Raw genomic sequence first — 18037 nt, 5'->3', positions numbered from 1 at the left:
CCAACTCGCACGTGCCCACAACGAATTTCGTCGAAAACAAAATGTAAGACATGGAAGATATATCGATTACGTGAAATTTCCCGCAGTCAGGATTGCCCTTAGTTAATTTTAATTTCTGTATAAAAAGTTATTATTTCTAAAAAGTTTATTTCTGAAATGTATAAATCAAAAAGCTTTATATCTCACAAGGCTACAACAAAACGGCTTATTAACTTAAATAATGATTTAGATAGACAAAGAAACGTATGCAGTACAATATCGAAAATAACATAATAATTAAGAAATGGAAACCGTGGATTTATTTTTCTCGTTTTCCCGAAAAAGTTTATAGTGGAAATAAGCCCTCTTGAAAAGACATTCCTCGATTGTTATTAAATTAACAGACTAAAAGAGGTGTATGTCTGTTTAGTAAACAGTGTGTTTAGTGTGTTATTTGTTTAAAGAGCTCGATATTTTTTTTTTATATTGATGCTAATCGATTTCATTTCTACCCAGGATCAAAACCTCATTACATAGAGACCAACTTAGGCTAGTAGTGTACTGCGAATGAAATCGACTGGCACAAAAAAAATACGATTTTGACCCTGACTACATTTTTTTCCAAAATCTTCTATCGCCAATATTTTTTCTTCAAGAAGTTAGGAAGGTATCCTAAGAAACCCACTCTGTATAAAATCATTTATTATTATCAATTATACATATGAAACAACAGAGGGAACCGAATAATTAATCACAGGATTCGCGAGCAAATTTAAGTTCGATTTATTACGTACGAAATTTATGTAACTGACAAAAATCGCCTTATTTCTAAGTACCTAATTTCTAATTCTAGTATAATAAGTTTTTTCCACGAATTTATTTTTTCTGACTGTACTTTTCTTTCCACAGGTAACTAAATCTCATCGAGATAATTCTAAAAATCCCATATACAATTAGGATTCGTTGATTTATGGGCTCCTCTACACGATGGCCCAGCGTAGGCCAGTCTAAGGGCCGCAGCTATGCGGTGAAATGAGATAGCAATATCACTTGCTCCCTCGAACGCATAAATGCGTCCCTTGGACTGGCCTACGCTGGGCCATCGTGTAGAGGATCCATATCACAGACTTCCCTTGGCCACCTCCTATCTCCATCATCAGATCAGTTCGATGGCACCATAATACAGTACCGGCAAATAATATATCACCTTTGTGTGTTTTGTGTGTAACAATATAGGTTAGTCTGTAGATTGCATAATTTAATAGTTATCATATATAAATATATAATGAATACTGCAATGAAACACCGAATTACAATAAGAGACTCAGCATATTACTAAACAAGCTCCAATAAAAAAATGAAGTTGACATACATTAAAACAAAAAAACTTCTATGTAATAACCATTACATGGAACCATTTTTTTCTCATCGCTCGCACAAAGGGACTACCAGTCTACCTAAAGTTGTGAGGTGGAAGACACTCACAAATAAAAGTTATACCGTAAAAACATGGAGGTGATATATTATTGGCCGGTACTGTATTGTATTAACTGGGAAGTGGGTCAAATTTATCTTACAAGATTTGACCCACACAAACATACATACATACTAACAGGGCAAGTTAAATAAAAACTTGTAAAAAACGATTCGTCTTTGGTTAAATATTTTTCATGAGTATCACGACCATTGAATTATGGATCCGGGTACGTCCTTAAACTACGTCCAAAAGAGAGGTATGGGCATTGTGAATGTCATCTCGCTTTGTGTGGTAGGACACAGCACAGCGGATGTTATTCCAGTACCCCTAGTGTAAATAAATTCGATTTTGAAACGTGACGTACGCGTTTGCGTTTAGTCTCATTTTGTATTGGATTTAGAAAGAGCGCGCCAAGCGGGACGTTTTGGAAACTCAAAATCCTATACAAAATGAGACTTAACGCAAACGCGTTCGTCACGTTATGATGTCGATAAAATTTACACTAGGGGTACAGATCTAGAGCAGAGCCCAACTGGGGAAGTACCTCCACCTTACAGAAAACCGCAGCCATATAACACTAGACCCTACTCATAGTGTTGTGTTCCTACCGGTGAGTAAGGTTGCCAGAGCTCAACGAGGGGGAGGGGGGTTTAGGGTCGGCAACGCGCATGTAACTCCTCCGGAGTTGCAGGCGTACATAGGCTACGGAAACTGCTTACCATCAGGCGGGCCGTATGCTTGTTTGCCACCGACGTAGTATATATATATATATATATATATATATATATATATATATATCCCCCATAATAGTATAAACAATATTAAAATCGCATATTATTTATAATATTTTTCTTAATAATCACATTAAATTCCGTAAAGCCTACGGTCCAGGACTCTAATATCTCCGCTTAGGAGTGTTACTATTTTCATAAATGGTAGATAAAATAGGATAGTAGACGACCGCTTCTCCACACAAATGTAGGCCCCATTTTCCTTGACTTTTGTGTTATGATAAAAATGTGTGTGTGTGTGTGTGTGTGTGTGTGTGTGTGTGTGTGTGTGTGTGTGTGTGTGTGTGCGTGTGCGTGTGCGTAAGTTGGTATCGATTTTGGTAGTCCAGACGGTAGAAGTGTAGAGTAAAAGCCATAATTTCATAGATAATTGACGTTTAAAATAACACTTGCATCGCATGGGCAATGAAAACCGCTGCCAATTTAGCTTGGTCTATCTCTACGTAGATATATAATAAGTTTTCCGTCCATCACCCTTTTATTTATTACCATTGTAACTCCTGACAACTTCCCTTGAATGAATATAAATATGGCAAGGATACATTATTTCCGTTCTGGCCTTCATCCACAGGCCCATTGCACTAATTAATTAGGTAATCATCTTCAGAAATGGAATCTGGCAAAAATAGGCCCATTGAAACAAAACTGGAAGGTATAATAACTATAATGATTTAGAATGAAAACATGCGTGAGTGTCGTGGAACACTCGGTTGGAATTGGAACCCTTTTGTCCGGGTCTGCCTAAAACGTAGTCTAATTCGCATTATGACAAAACTTCATTTGAAATTCGCTACTCGTCTTAATCGCAATTGACCTATTACTTATATTACCTATTTCGCAATATGTCCCAAACGCAGTAAGCCTAAGTAGCTGTTTGTCCATTTCGCGATACGCCTAATTACCAGTGAGTAGCTCGATCTATACCCTAAACGCGTTTGTTCCGCGTAGCGAAATTCCTAGTCGTCCCCCAAAGTGTAATGTTTTCAGAGAAGTCACAATTAGTCAAAAGGTAGGTTAGGTTCGTTAGGTAGATAGCTTCAAATGCCCGAAGGGTAAACTACCCAGAAATAGTCTAGTTACGTTTAAGAGGAAATGATTATGAAAAACAAACGATTAGAAAAAATCAATTATAGGAGAAGTAACACTAGATTCGCTTTCGGATAAAAACTTAATACATAAGTGTAAGTCTCACTGTGCCAGATTCGCTTTTGGACAATAATGCAAGAGGCCTAAGTCTTCTTGTGCCAGATTCGCATTTGGACATAAACTCATTAGGCCTAAGCCTCAGTGCGCCTATTTCTCGGTTGGTCATGGCATAACGCGAATTAGTCAGACTACGTTTTAGGCAGACCCGGACAAAAGGCATTCTCAATCGTTAAAACGAACTTAAGAAAGGATCGTGACAGGTTTTTGCGACAGAAATATCTTACACTTTTTTTCGCCTAGCGTCCGATAAAAAGGAGAGCTCCTTCTTTTTACGGTTCGAAGTTAACTAGAAACCCTTATGGTTTTGCCACGTCGTCTGTCTGTCCGGCGTCCGCGGCTTTGCTTAGTGGTCGTTACTGCTAGAAAGCTGCAATTTGGTATGGATATATAAAAGTGGTAAAATAAAAACTGAAAAAATTGTATGCCTCCCCTACACCTAAAGTGGGGATTAAAAAAAACTCTTCAACCCTATCGTGTGGGATATCGTTGGATATCCCACACGATATGGTTGAAGAGTTTTTTTATGGATGGAAAAAAGCAGCTTCCTTCTCTAACTTTTGAAATATAGGCCCAAAAAAAATATGAAAAATATCGGGAAAGTAAAGCTTAAGCGCCGCGAAGGTACTCCCTTTTGCTGACATAATGCTTACTAATAGAATAGCCCCCGTTCAAGGCAGTCTACTGTGAGTACTGTTACGGGTGTGTAACTACGGAACCCTACACTGCTCACATGACATGCTCTTGGCCGCTTTTTTTTAACTTTTTTGGGGTCTCTATTCGGCTTGCCTTGACTTGAGCGGCAATAAATACAATTAAATTTATATTCATATTATCTCTTTTATATTAGTAGGGAACCCCCGGGATACATTCTTCAAAAATCAATGGGTAAGAACTATGTAATATAGTTTGCATTTTATTTAGTCATTTTTATTATCTCGACCTAAGCTGCTAAGATTCATTCATTAAATAAAAGTATAAAGTCCAAGATAAATTTCAACTGTCATATTATAACAAACTATTTTATTAGACTTTACATCCCTTCTATAATCAATAAGTATTTTCATTTCTCATGGTTTGAAAGCGGGTCATTTTTGTTCTATGAAGTGTGCAGAAAATGATACTCAGGCTCTAGAGCCTCCCAAGTGGGCTTTTTTTTAAAAAATTTTTACGATAAGTAATTAAAATATGGTTTCAAATGTTGTTGATGTTGATGCACAGTTTCCATTCTGATATTAACTGTACTGAATTTTACTTTTCTCGTATTCGAAATGAAAAGTAGAGTCTTACTGCGTTCGAGCGCCAAACTACCTTGCTGAAATGAGTGCCTTTCATCCCTTGGTTAACAATCTACGATTGTCTCATCACCAAACTCATCACGCATCTGTCGGGCGAATATTCTCGTATGTCGTCCCTAGTAACGTGTTGGATTTGAAACCCATATCGAATTTGTGCCCTAGACCTCCAGAGTTTTATCCATTTAAGCCAACAAAATCATTATACAACATAAACAACACCTTTCGGGAGGCTTGCAGCAACACCTAGTGTTGGTTAACACTCGATTCCTTTGAGTCCTCTGCTTTGAGACTCGACTCAGTTTTTCAGACTCACATATTAAGTCTAAACTCGAGTTCTTTTCAACTTGTTAGAGACTCGAGTCTTTTGTAGAGACTTGAGTCCTTTTCAGAGAAGTCTCTATTTTTTTGTTTGCAAAATTTCGAAATCCTTTGTCTTTAACTAATAAGTTAGTTATCTAGCACACACATAATACAATAACCCAAAATTTCCTTACTTTTGTTTAGGTTAAACCTATGAAATTGTTGACGGATTCTTTATTCGGAGGCTCGAGTCCTTTTGAGCTCTCTTAAAAAAGACACAATAAGTGACTCGCCTCGGGACTTAAACGACTCGGAAGTTTTTTAAGCGCCGAGTTTCGTAAAAACGAGTCGAGTTCTTCAAATTCAGACTCAAAAGACATGAGTTCCTACCAACACTAGCAACACCGCATGAAGTCTAAAAGTTCCTCATTAGACCTGCCGCATCAACCTTCTTACTCGGCTGCCACTTAAACTGCACAACAGTGAACTCGCACCGTACATAAATAGCTACTTTTACCTCTAGTGTGCCGAGAGTAATTTTGTCAAGACTTTTGTATGTTTCGTCAATAAAGCACCATTTAGACGGTTCAAGAACATGCATGCAATATTTGATACATTGCTACATACAGAGTACAATGACTTCTGGTGATCGATCAAATAGCGTAATGTAACGAAAATCACATGCAAGTTCTTTAACGCTTCAAGTCAAACATAATGATGGTTTTGATTTGAGTAAAAGAGGATACATAACGTTAGTTAATACTATGAAAAAAAAATCACAAAATGATGTTTTCACTTTTTTAATCTTGATATTTTCATCTACGATACAAGGCACACACACAATTTTTAAGTAAAATAATTATAATAGAAATAATAAATAACACTTGCTCTCAAAATTGCATACAACAAACAAAGTTGAATATTAAGGTTATACATAAAGCCTCAATATCTGCCGGAATAAAAGTATCAGTAGACAATACTGGAATTGTTGACAGTTCGAGCAAAATACACTATTCATTTGTTCTATGTTATGTTAGTATTGTCGTCCCTACATTATGCCGAGGAAATGAAATGTAACTGATACAAAAGTACCACATTCACTCTCTCCATACAGTCACACATGCTCAGCTAAACATTTATAGTAACAACTAAGTTTTATTCATTACCCATTACTGATGAAACGTCGCATCCAGCGCGTGCTCGCGATCGCGTCGACGCTTGACTATTCCCTCCGAACTAGTAACAATATGAAGATGTCCAGAATAAGCCAGCCCTCCACAAAGTACAAAAGTACTTCATGTTTATGCTACAATTTATTATAATCTTGGCTATAGCCAAGCGCCAATATCACACCAGATACGATCTCTAAATCTTATGTAAGTTATTTAAGACATTTAAAGTCCTCCCGTAAACTAATCATATAAATAACACTATCATTTATACTTTATATATAATGTTAAAAACTACCGCACTTAATGTAAGGTAATAGCTACCCATACATTACTCTTCGTTATGGATATGAGATACAGCGATTATAATTATTTATACAGCGTCTACGCCACCAAACTTTAAAGTAAACACTTAGGTTATATTGTACGCAAATCTGTCTCTTCTGTGTTCAGTCCATAAATTTCAATTGTATAAATGTGTAATTGTAAACAGCTAACGTAAAGAACTTATCGAAAGGTAATGCAGATACCTATACATAGTAAAAGTTAAATCTAATCATTGCACTAAAATTGAATAAATTACATCATAGAAGATCACAATATAATCCTATTATTTCTCAATATGGTCGACGAATTCGTATATTATACGAAAAATGACAGGTACCACCTAAAATATAATTTAGTTTCACTGAACAAAAATACTTTAGGAACTCAAATAGTACTTGATAAAAACCAGCTTGAGCCAACTTGCAGAACACGAGAAAAATCCCAAAAAACAGTCTTTGATCAATTCCTACCGTTTCCGTGATCAATTTATTAAAGAGCCCAATTTGATTATTAATTGCCCAAAGCTTAAGATATGTAAGGTAGGTACTCAAATACTCTTGGAATACAAAACATGTACTTACAGTGAAATCATGAAAATAAAACGAAACTGATCCATTCTTAATTTATAAATATGGCAATAGTTAAAAGGTACTCTCGTTAAAGATTAAATGTTGACGAATAAATTACGTAAATCGTCGATAAACAGTTAGACTTACTTATTTAAATATAAAGCGATATTTACAAATTTTACTATGGAAGAAGAGGTCATGAGACTTCGCCACGAAATCTACATATCTAACTTCAATAACAATATTTACATTACTGTAGTGCTTTTTAATCTCAAAACAGAGAAGTACAACTTACTTCATCGAGATCTTTATACGAAAAACTTGACTATAATAAACAATCGGATGAACATTTAATGTACATGAACATATTGTTTTCGACCATTCGCTAAGTCGAAATAATCACTAGGGACCGTCGAATTGAGTCTCCAATAAATCTTTGGATATTATTTTTCCCTGAATTCGGGTTTGACGCTGATAATGGGTTTCCTGGTCTCGTCAGGCTTGTCTTGCTCCTGGGGGTGTTCGGCGGCCCCGGCGTCGGGTAGCTAAGTGGCCGAGCTGAACAACACCGAGTTTTTGTAGTAACTGGCACGCTCTGACAGCGGGCTCTTCACGTCGCGCTCCATGGCCTGCTGCCGGGACTTGCGCTCCATCTCCAGCTCTTGGGCGAGGGATTCTGTTGGCAAATATAGACAGTATAATAAATGTCCTAATTTAGGTACGTCTATATAACTAAAACAAGTAAATTGACTCGCGTTCGCCAACACAACAATAATTACAAATACAGGACGCAAGTCGTACCACCACAATTCAAATTAAAGTTCATATTCAGGATACAAGTGTGCCGTCCCGGAAAATGTCATTAGTGTTCTACGGGGATTCAGATCAAACAGAATCGCGCAAGTGTGGCACTTGCCAAATTAATATTCGACGTCCTACTTCGCAGTAAAAACGTGTCTGCCCTGCCACTCGCAATGTACGTTATTATTAAATTGAGTTCAAAAGGGTAATACGGTTTGATTTAAGATACGTAGTGTTATATTCGCTAATTACATGTAGATGTATGTGTCTTATGTGAGTGAGTGATGACTTAATATGAATCATGCCATTTATTATTCGTTCACCAGACTATATACATCTACGTATTTATAATAATATATGTAAAGTTCTTGAATTACAACACTGCACATTAGGGAAAAATAAAATCAATAGTAGAAAAGTGGCTTGTGTCTTTAATTTATCAGGACGCGAAGGCCATTCTTCTCGCCAGTTGATCCACCGGTACTAACTCTCTCACACATACATATATACACACACACCCATACACACATATTCACACACCATATTAGTTGCATGTGCGTTTTTTTAACCTATTAGTTTAATCATAGTCATAGTTATTTATTCATAATAGTATAAATATTATACATTTTAAATTATTTAATATGTTATTGTTTTTATAAATTGTATAGTTAATGCTATTTTGTTAAGTGTAAGTATAGCATATTAGTCTTAATGTTAAACTTGCTTTGCGCTCCAGGGCCCCAAGATACAGACTTAGCCTAGTTTTGGTGCCACCAGATATTTCTTTTATGGAAAAATTGTTACTGGTAAACAATAAAAAGATTTTGTTTTTTTTTTGATTATCAGTTTCATTTTCCAGGACTTCAGGTGTTGAAACTTTTACTACCTATTGAACTTTGTTCTTGTGGAGAGGGTTTATCTGACTCGAGTGAGTCTGGCGATATAGGTATACAACAACTTACAACGTCACAACGCATTAAAAAAGTTCTTAACTTTCAAATGGTAAACAGTTATCAGTACCCCTAGTGTAAATAAATTCGATTTCGAAACGTGACGTACGCGTTTGCGTTTAGTCTCATTTTGTATTGGATTTAGAAAGAGCGCGCCAAGCGGGACGTTTTGGAAACTCAAAATCCTATACAAAATTAGACTTAACGCAAACGCGTTCGTCACGTTATGATGTCCATTAAATTTTCACTAGGGGTACTGAAATGAGATACAGGCTTAGCCTAGTTTGGGTTCCACCAGACATTTCTTTTATATATTTTTTTACCGCTAAACTATATTGTATTTATTTATTTATTCAGATTATTAAATTTCTTTGACCAGATATCGCCCCTTTTATAAAGTAGCCATATAAGTACTAATAGTGATTTCTGCACGAAACAGTATTGAACACTGGACTGGTTGAAAGAATGTCTACACAGACAGACAGTGCATAAAGATTTGAATAAAAACTTAATACGCGTCTCAAGAACAGGAGACACAGTAATAAGATTTTAAGAAAATTGACAAAGTTCGTGAAGAGGCAAGAGTAGGTGAGGTAAGGCAATTGTCTCCGAAAACGTCGACGTTTTACGAAATATGCTTATTCAATTTCATGCAACGCTTGCCGCCTCCTGCAATTTACGAGATATAAAAGATATAAACGGAATCGCGTTTTTAGCTTACTTTGATGGAACATTTTCTCAACAGGGAATTCAATTTTTTATCCCGGCATTCGTTTACAATTTATGATTCGAGTGTCCAAATTTATAGCTTATTTTCTTTTTGTGTTATTCTAAGTGCTGAATACTTACATTATAGGACACAATATGTGACAATTGATACATTAGTTATTTGAAAAAAGAAACATGAATGGGGAGTGAAACTCTTTGCTTGGAAAAACATTCGTCAGTTAAAAAAAACTCGATTATAATCCGATTTGTCTCAGTGAAGACTGGCTGCAGGGCATCACACTCGTAAGTGTCGCAGTCGAGGGTTGTCCCGAAACAGAAACCTATTATCCCGGGCGAGATTATACGCCTAGGGCGTCACAATTAAATATTATACACTTAAAAGCTTCGGCCTTTGCCGTTTCAGTTCGCTGCCACCCCTTAAATGTCCCATTAGGTTTGTTTGAATACGTAATATTTTTGCATTTGCCGCTCTTAAAATAGAATTGCCGGTTCCTTTGACTGCTATAATCTATTTGTTCTTTGAAATACCCGTAATGCTTGAGCGCTTTGCTTAATAAAAGTTTTACTTTAATGTTTCTTATTTTGTCTCAAAAAGTAATTCTCATTTAGTCGTAATTGTTTGGTACATCGTGTCTCGGCGACGAAGAAGTGACTTAGTTCAACATTTTTATTTTGCTTGTTGTTAGCATTGGTTAGCCTCACGTAGGCATTTCAATACATTCCTTTTTTTGGAATCGATGAGAAAAACAGGTTGCTTGGACCAAGCTGTCGATTAATTTTTAAAAGAAACGAATCGATTCTATAACTAAATAGAGAATCGAGCAAGAAATTACGATGCCCGCCAAGTCGTCGCGGCGACAAATTGTTTATCTTATTTGGATCACACAAAAACTTACTATGGAGTTGGCCTTTATATTTCTTTTTCTGAGTTTTGTCACACAAAGGGGTATTGAATTGCCTGGCTAAATATCTCAGATTTATTTGAGTTAAAAAAATCATAAGTTATTTGTTTTATCACGTTACGTCAGATAAAATCTTTACACGTTATCAAATTGTTTTCCTATAATTGTTCATCCAGCAGAAGACGAAGCTGCACAAGAAATCATACCCGTATGCATATTTTGAGCAGTACCATCACGGAGTTAATTCTAGTGTTGTTGGTTCATGTTCATGACATACCTATCTCTTGTAAAGTATTTACAGTAGAGGTAGATACTCGAGTTAAGCCTTGGTTGTGATTTTGAAATAGAATACGCGTCAACCCAAAATAAAAATAATTGCTATAACAAAATCCAAGTATATTGGAGGTCGTCATTAAAAAATTTAATTTTGCTCCGCAATCGACACCTTCGTTCATTGTTATCGCAATTTTAATTATTGTTAAAAAATTTGGCAAAAAAACTCCTTTAATTATTTTTGGGAATTCGAGAAGGTTGTGCACAAAAGGGTCGTTCAAACGATATTTGTGGAAAGAGGGTCGTGTAAGATGCTTTAAAACACTGCCGAATCCATTGACACACTTCGAGATAATTCATATAAATGGGCGATGTTGCGCGGCGGCGCGGCGTACGTAGGATGACTGTCAGAGCGTGGCCAATCGCAGAGATAGGATTGATTTTCTATTAACAGATTTCTTTTTACTTTTTTAAGACTTTAACCGTTCGTGACTTTGACACAGGCTATAAATCGTTTACCAAGCTTTTTGATGTCCAGTCTACTAATGATATTACATAAAACTCTGGTTGTGTATTTTTAATACAGAAGAGGGGTTTTGCGGTTGAATTTGAAAATGGTGAAGTTGTCTCGAGATTTTTTAGCTTATTAATGTTGTTTAAAGTGTCATATTGATTATTTTATCCACACACATATCATAAACCCTCTATGATGCCTTCAAAATCTGTAAATAATGGCCAACATTACGATAAACTGTTTTGTTACAATAAATTTCTTATCTGTGATAATGTAGTTATTGCTTCATAACTACATCAAAGTCGATTTAGTTATGCATTCATATTTGGAACATCTCTGAAAAAAAAGCAATTCGATTTGACCTTTATTCTAATATCAGTCGAGATGCCTTTTTCAACGAATCGCCTGATGTTAAGTTATTACGGTCTCCCATGGACACCTTTAGTTAATACCCTGCAAGCTATTGTGACAATTTGTAAAGTTGACCAGCTATCACTTTACTAAAAATAAACTTCCGAACAACGTCATACGAGCACGCTTTTGACATCAGCATAGATTACGTGGAAGCCATTAAAAATAAGAAGAACCTATGAACTGCTGTAAATAGTAATGAAATAAACGTATTTGTATTTTTGTATTTGTAAGAATAAATAGAAGCGTTTTTTTTTTAAATAAATATGTTAGAAATACAAATACGTTTATTTCATTACTGAAGATTGATTAGAAGCGCTGATGGCCTAGCGGTAAGAACGTGCGACTTGCAATCCGAAGGTCGCGGGTTCAAACCCCGGCTTGTACCAATGAGTTTTTCGGAACTTATGTACGAAATATAATTTGATATTTACCAGTCGCTTTTCGGTGAAGGAAAACATCGTGAGGAAACCGGACTAATCCCCACAAGGCTTAGTTTACCCTCTGGGTTGGAAGGTCAGAGTGCAGTCGCTTTCGTAAAAACTAGTGCCTACGCCAAATCTTGGGATTAGTTGTCAAGTGGACCCCAGGCTCCCATGAGCCGTGGCAATATGCCGGGACAACGCTAGGAAGAAGAAGATGTTAGAAATACAAATATTAGTTAGAAGGTTCGGTTTATACTATGTTACAGATACAGGTACGTCGTACTTTTGAAGGGTAAACAAAAAGTTATTATCGTCAAAGGTTTCGGCCGCACCTGTGCGGTACAATTTTATTTCCATTCATTTTACAAGCTCACCTATAAAGTACGCGGGAGAAGTTCCCTCTTTATTAATTTTTCAACTTTATATTACTTACCATCAGTTGCTTATCAGTTCCAACGACGCGTTTCGTTAAATACTAGTTCCTAAGTGTATATGAACATCAACAGGCTACAGTATATATCGGTTCTACTTCTTAGTACAGGTTTCCTCTCAGTGTAAGTACAAGAGGATTTGGACTTCAGTCCCCAGGCTAGCCATTGGGTTAGGCGGATCGAAACTTTACACACACTCATCCAATTTTTTTGTCGATGTGTGCAAGTTGTTGCACTACGTTTTCGTTCATAGTAAAGTTTATAACTGGTAAGTTTATCAAAACAAATCAAATGACATTTTGTACATAGTCATTAAGAAAGAGCCGAGATTGGAACTTACGATCTCCTGTTACTTTTCTAAACTTTTTCTATAAAACTCTGGAAAATCAATTACCCATTTTTAATTAAAACCTATCATTTGAATGAAAAGACTTCTATCTGCGTTATATTTTGACTCATCCCGTTCGTCAAAGAAAGGAGAGAAACTTTTCTAATTTACGATTTTTTTACCGACGGCACTGCAAGAAGAGTTGAAAAGAATCAAGTTTTAATTTTTGTTTTCCTGCAAACAACTTTCATATTTACCGTCTTCGTTTAGTATAAAGGTAAATACTGACTCAAAGATTGCCAAGGTATAAGTAAGTACCTAATTGTAGGCATAGGGTAAATAGTAGTTATAGTACAGGTGTTATACAAAAATGTAATAATTTAGTTTCGTGTTTAAAATAATCACAACATTTCCTTCTAATAAGAACTTTTGCCGTTTCTTATGCTATTGCGAGTGCCTAATTCGTTTCGCGTGTTTGCGTGCGTCTTGAATGATACTTGGGGTAAGGCAACACTTAAATTAGTTGCTTTCCACTTGAAATGCAATTCGTTTGGTAAAGTACTCGTCTGGAAAATACGCGAGATTATTAAAGCTTTCATTTGATTGTAACTCACAGTAGATTCTACTAACTATCGCACGATACAATGTTATCTACATATAAAACTGTGAATGGATAAAAGAGCTAGGGTACTAGTTATTTGTGTTAGTTGTTTTTATTGCTACAGCTCAGTTTGAATTTAAAACTCATAATGTAATAACATATTTTTTTTTAGTTTGTGCACTGAACATATCAATTTAAGGGTGCTACCCTTAAAAAAATTAAGCGGATTCAATAACTTAGCAACCGTACATGCATTCCAATCTTACCCCAATAAAAGCACAATAAGAATGTTTGTTGGAAGGTACTTCCTACTTATTGGAAGTCGTGATTAGAATGATATTAAAAATAAATTATAATCGTAACTATGCTTCTGAATCTTTGGTACTACTACTGTAACCTGCTGTTGCTTTTTTAATAAATTATAATAATATGTTCATCGTGTGTGTGTGTGTAAAATAGATTAATTTAATAAAAAAATAATAAAATGAATGTTATTCACCAAAAACAAAGGAACATGTTAAATAAGTAATAGGAATATCAATGTTTAAAACAAGAAATAACATGCAAATTTTGAAGAAATCTGATCTGGCTCGGCAAATAATGCATAATAATAATAAGCATTGTTCGTCGTTACATTGTTCATACCTAGAATTAATAGAAAACTAATAAGTGAACAAGACATTTTTTTTATATTGTACATTGATACATAGGCATGACAAATCTAGTAAATGGACTATAGAAATTTGGTTTGTTCCAATACTGGCTAAAAGAATCAGAATCATCTTTTATGCAGAATAAAAATAAAACAAGCTTAATACCATTACGTTTACATTTAAATTTAGAAACAAATTAAATCTTGGTAACACTAGTAAATGAACACACCGTTCATTTACTGGTTTGAAAACATTTGATAAACCAGTAATGGAACTATAAAAAATAAAGGTTGAATCGCAGAATAATCCTACAAAATGTTACATTATAAGAATAGAAATAGAAGGTACATTTTATACGAAGGTTTAACTCTTAATCCTCTTACACAGTTAGTTAACCAATCATTTAGTGAAGGAATATTCCCAGACCTACTTAAAATCGCAAAAATAAAACCTATTTTTAAACCAGGCGGCGATGTGAAAAATCCTAGTCAATATCGTCCAATAGCACTTTTACCAACCACGTCAAAGATTTTCGAAAAATGTATGATTAATCGAGTTTATAACTTTTTTGAGAAATATAACATCTTGGATAAAAACCAGTATGGATTTAGGAAACATCATTCAACTTCACTAGCAGTTTATCAATACATAAAAAGCATCCTAGACCATATAAACAATAGATCGTATAGCGTAGGGCTCTTGTTAGATATGACAAAAGCGTACGAAAAAGTATCCCACGAAATATTACTTTGTAAACTGAATGGCATGGGAATACGTGGTCTAGCCCATAATTGATTTAAATCATACCTTCACAAACGTAAGCAATGCGTACAAATATAATATTTTGATAAGGAATCCGAAGATATTCAAACTATTACGTCAAATATGCGAAATATAACCTTCTTTAAGTTCTATCCCGCAGGGTAGCGTTTGTGGATGTCTCCTATTTTTAGCGTATATAAATGACCTGCCAAAAAGCCTAGATACAAACACTACCTGCGTTATGTTTGCTGATGATTTTTCCCTTTTATTTAAATGCAATAATAGCTCAGAATGTAATTCACAACTCAAAAATATTTTTTCCACGGTAAAAAAATGGCTTAGTGACCATAATTTAGAAATTAATTTGAATAAAACTAAAATTATACAATTTAAACCGGTACAAAAAAACCAATACAGTTAAATTTGGAAAGTAATTCGTATAAGATAGAGGAAGTTACAGAATTGACTTTTTAGGCATAACAATGGACTCTGGAATAAATTGGAAAGGACATATAAAAATATTAAAACAAAAATGTCTAAATTTATATATGCGCTTAATGTACTAAAAACTAATACTAATTTTAAATGTGCGTTATCTGCTTACTACGCATATGCGTACGCATGGCTCCGCTACGCCGTGGTGCTGTGGGGGGACAGTGTTTTTTTTTTTGTAATATTATTAATTGTCATGTTTAAATGAGAAGACTTGTTTTGTTTAGTTTTAAGTTAATGTTGTGTGCCCTGGGTGGGTAACAGGGTGTCATGGTCTGACTTGTATTTTATGGTAAGTATAACATCTTGATTTATTATGTACATGAATTTACAACAAATAAATACTGAAATAATGAAATCTAAATAAATAACAAAACGTTCTTAAGGTAAACATCAAATAAGTATATATGTTGCTCCAAACGAACACTGTTCTTACTTGGGATATACTTTTCCCATACAAAACCTCAAAAAAAGCAGAAACAAGTAAACATCAAACGCCAATCATATTCGAACTGGTCGAAATTAAAATCATGTGTTGCCATTGAATAGGAAAAAAAGAGTTGTTAGTAAGAAAAAAAATACGACAAGTGATAGAAATGGTGTAGCCATTCCTTATTTTAGACAAAAAATGAGATTTTGTTCTTTCACTGGAGGGTTTACTCTATGTATATTGAAAAAATATCCCTACTTTGAAACGCATATTCCATTACTTAAACAAGAGATATTTTTGTGGCATGACCAAGAGAAGTCATTTCTCAGTCTATTGAACTTAAACATGATACTGAAACCAGAGCAGTGTTTCCCTTTTTTCAACAAGAAAGGTACTGAAGACATTTTAATCATTTTGATATCAACCACGATAAATGTAACCATTGAAAGTTAATATATGTATAGCTTATAGCTCGAGGCGTCGAATAGTGACGGATACTCACCGGAATAGTTTTGCCAGAAGGCGGCCCCGCCGGCCATGATGTCGACGGGCGGCGGCGGGTAGTTCCACTGCGGCTTGTCGGGCGTGCGCGGCGGGTCGCGCTGGAAGGGCGGCGAGGACGCCGGCGGCTCCGTGCTGGGAGGCTTGCTGTCACCGTTCTCGCGCTCTTGCCGCGCCGGCTCCTGTGTCGGTGATGCGAGGTTCTCTGTAAACATAGTACTATGTTAGTGTCACGTAGACAATGTCGCAGAGATGCGTTATAATTTTCCATGATGAAATATCTTATTTGACAAAAGTTTCTCCCATTATAATATTAGTAAGCCATTTTCTCCTAACAAATATTTTTTTTATTTTTAAATTTGTTGCTTATATAAGTGCTCTAAAGAACGTATAACGTAGGTAACATCGATAACAACAGCTGAATTCCGCCCAAAAAGTCAGTTATAGGGACCTGACCAACTATTAATCATTCCATCTATTTAATTATTTGTCTTCCACAACACTCGAATCATTATTCGCATGTAAACTCGTAGCTATGCATTAAGCTAGGCTAATAGGTAAATCGAATGGGTATTAGGTAATCTGCCTGATTGACAGCCAATAAATGCTGTAGCAAACAGCGATTATGCAAGAAATTGAACTTAAATGCGTGTGAGTTCAGTGCCGAACCCTCGTTTGAAATGGCCTGCGAAACGATTTCCTGACACGGAGATTAGTACAAGCCTTCACCAGCGCTCGCCCGCCCTTCTTACGTCACGCACTCGACTCGACCCCATCAAACAACAAGGTCACAAGTCATTCCATCTACAATTAAACTACCAATACTAAACCGAAGCTATTAAGATTCAAATTACGACGCAGCCTCTCATGACTTTATTGAATTTGGTTATCAAGTTTCGATAGATAGTTTGACAGACGGCAAGTTAACATGTCAGAGGCATATACGCACATTATAACTTCTTGAATAAGTCTGATAGTGATAGCAATGACAATTTGACATGCCTGAGACGTTTTATATGATGATTAACTTGTTGAAACTAATCTCAGTTGGCGGAGTTCATTACCTACGCATATATCTATTAAATACGCACCTAAAGGGAATAGTCTCCATGTCTACATACGCTATTCCAAATAATACAGTAACTACACGTAATTTAAGATGTGATGCTTACTCTGTTTTCATAAATAGATGATGTAATAAACCACGATTCTGTTAAGTACTATGTGAATTTGCCACTTATTCTTCTTGTTTGTATGTTTTTATTATGAATAGGTATATTACACATGTATTGCTTTCTACTCGTTAGTTCACGTAGTAAATTCTTTAAAAACTACTATATTTTTTCTGTCCAAACTGCTGGAGCGCCTTCTCAGCCTTCTGCCACCGCTTCGGCTTAAGCTCAGCTGCGCTTGCACTTACCAGTAACGGTCCTGAGAATCTCGGCCGGCGCACCGAACTGGTTGAGCGCCTCCTCGATCTTCTGCCACCGCTTCAGCTCAGCTGTCACTATATCCACTCCCACTAACCAGTAACGATCCTGAGGATTACGGCGGGCGCGCCGGACTGCTTGAGCGCCTCCTCGATCTTTTGCCATCGCTTCACCTCAGCTGTCACTATATCCACTCCCACTAACCAGTAACGATCCTGAGGATCTCGGCGGGCGCGCCGGACTGCTTGAGCGCCTCCTCGATCTTTTGCCATCGCTTCACCTCAGCTGTCA

General features: G+C 36.0%; 1 protein-coding gene across 8 annotated transcripts in view; it reads right to left on the bottom strand.

Annotated features, from left to right (window-relative positions):
- Nucleotides 1-5832: 5832 nt before the first annotated feature.
- The window catches only part of LOC133534734 (dachshund homolog 1), a 181446-nt gene continuing 169241 nt past the window's right edge, over nt 5833-18037 (bottom strand). For all 8 annotated transcript variants that reach the window (XM_061873978.1, XM_061873981.1, XM_061873980.1 and 5 more), the window contains 2 exons: nt 16318-16521; nt 5833-7789 (listed from right to left, as the gene is read on the bottom strand). In XM_061873978.1, the coding sequence (XP_061729962.1) occupies nt 7659-7789; nt 16318-16521 (335 nt within the window). In that variant the 3' untranslated portion in view covers nt 5833-7658. The remainder of the gene's footprint in view (nt 7790-16317; nt 16522-18037) is intronic.

The sequence above is a fragment of the Cydia pomonella genome, chromosome 2, assembly GCF_033807575.1.
Source record: "Cydia pomonella isolate Wapato2018A chromosome 2, ilCydPomo1, whole genome shotgun sequence".
NCBI lineage: Eukaryota > Metazoa > Arthropoda > Insecta > Lepidoptera > Tortricidae > Cydia > Cydia pomonella.
Note: the sequence above shows the minus strand (reverse complement) of the source record. Positions and strands in the feature narration are given on the sequence as shown.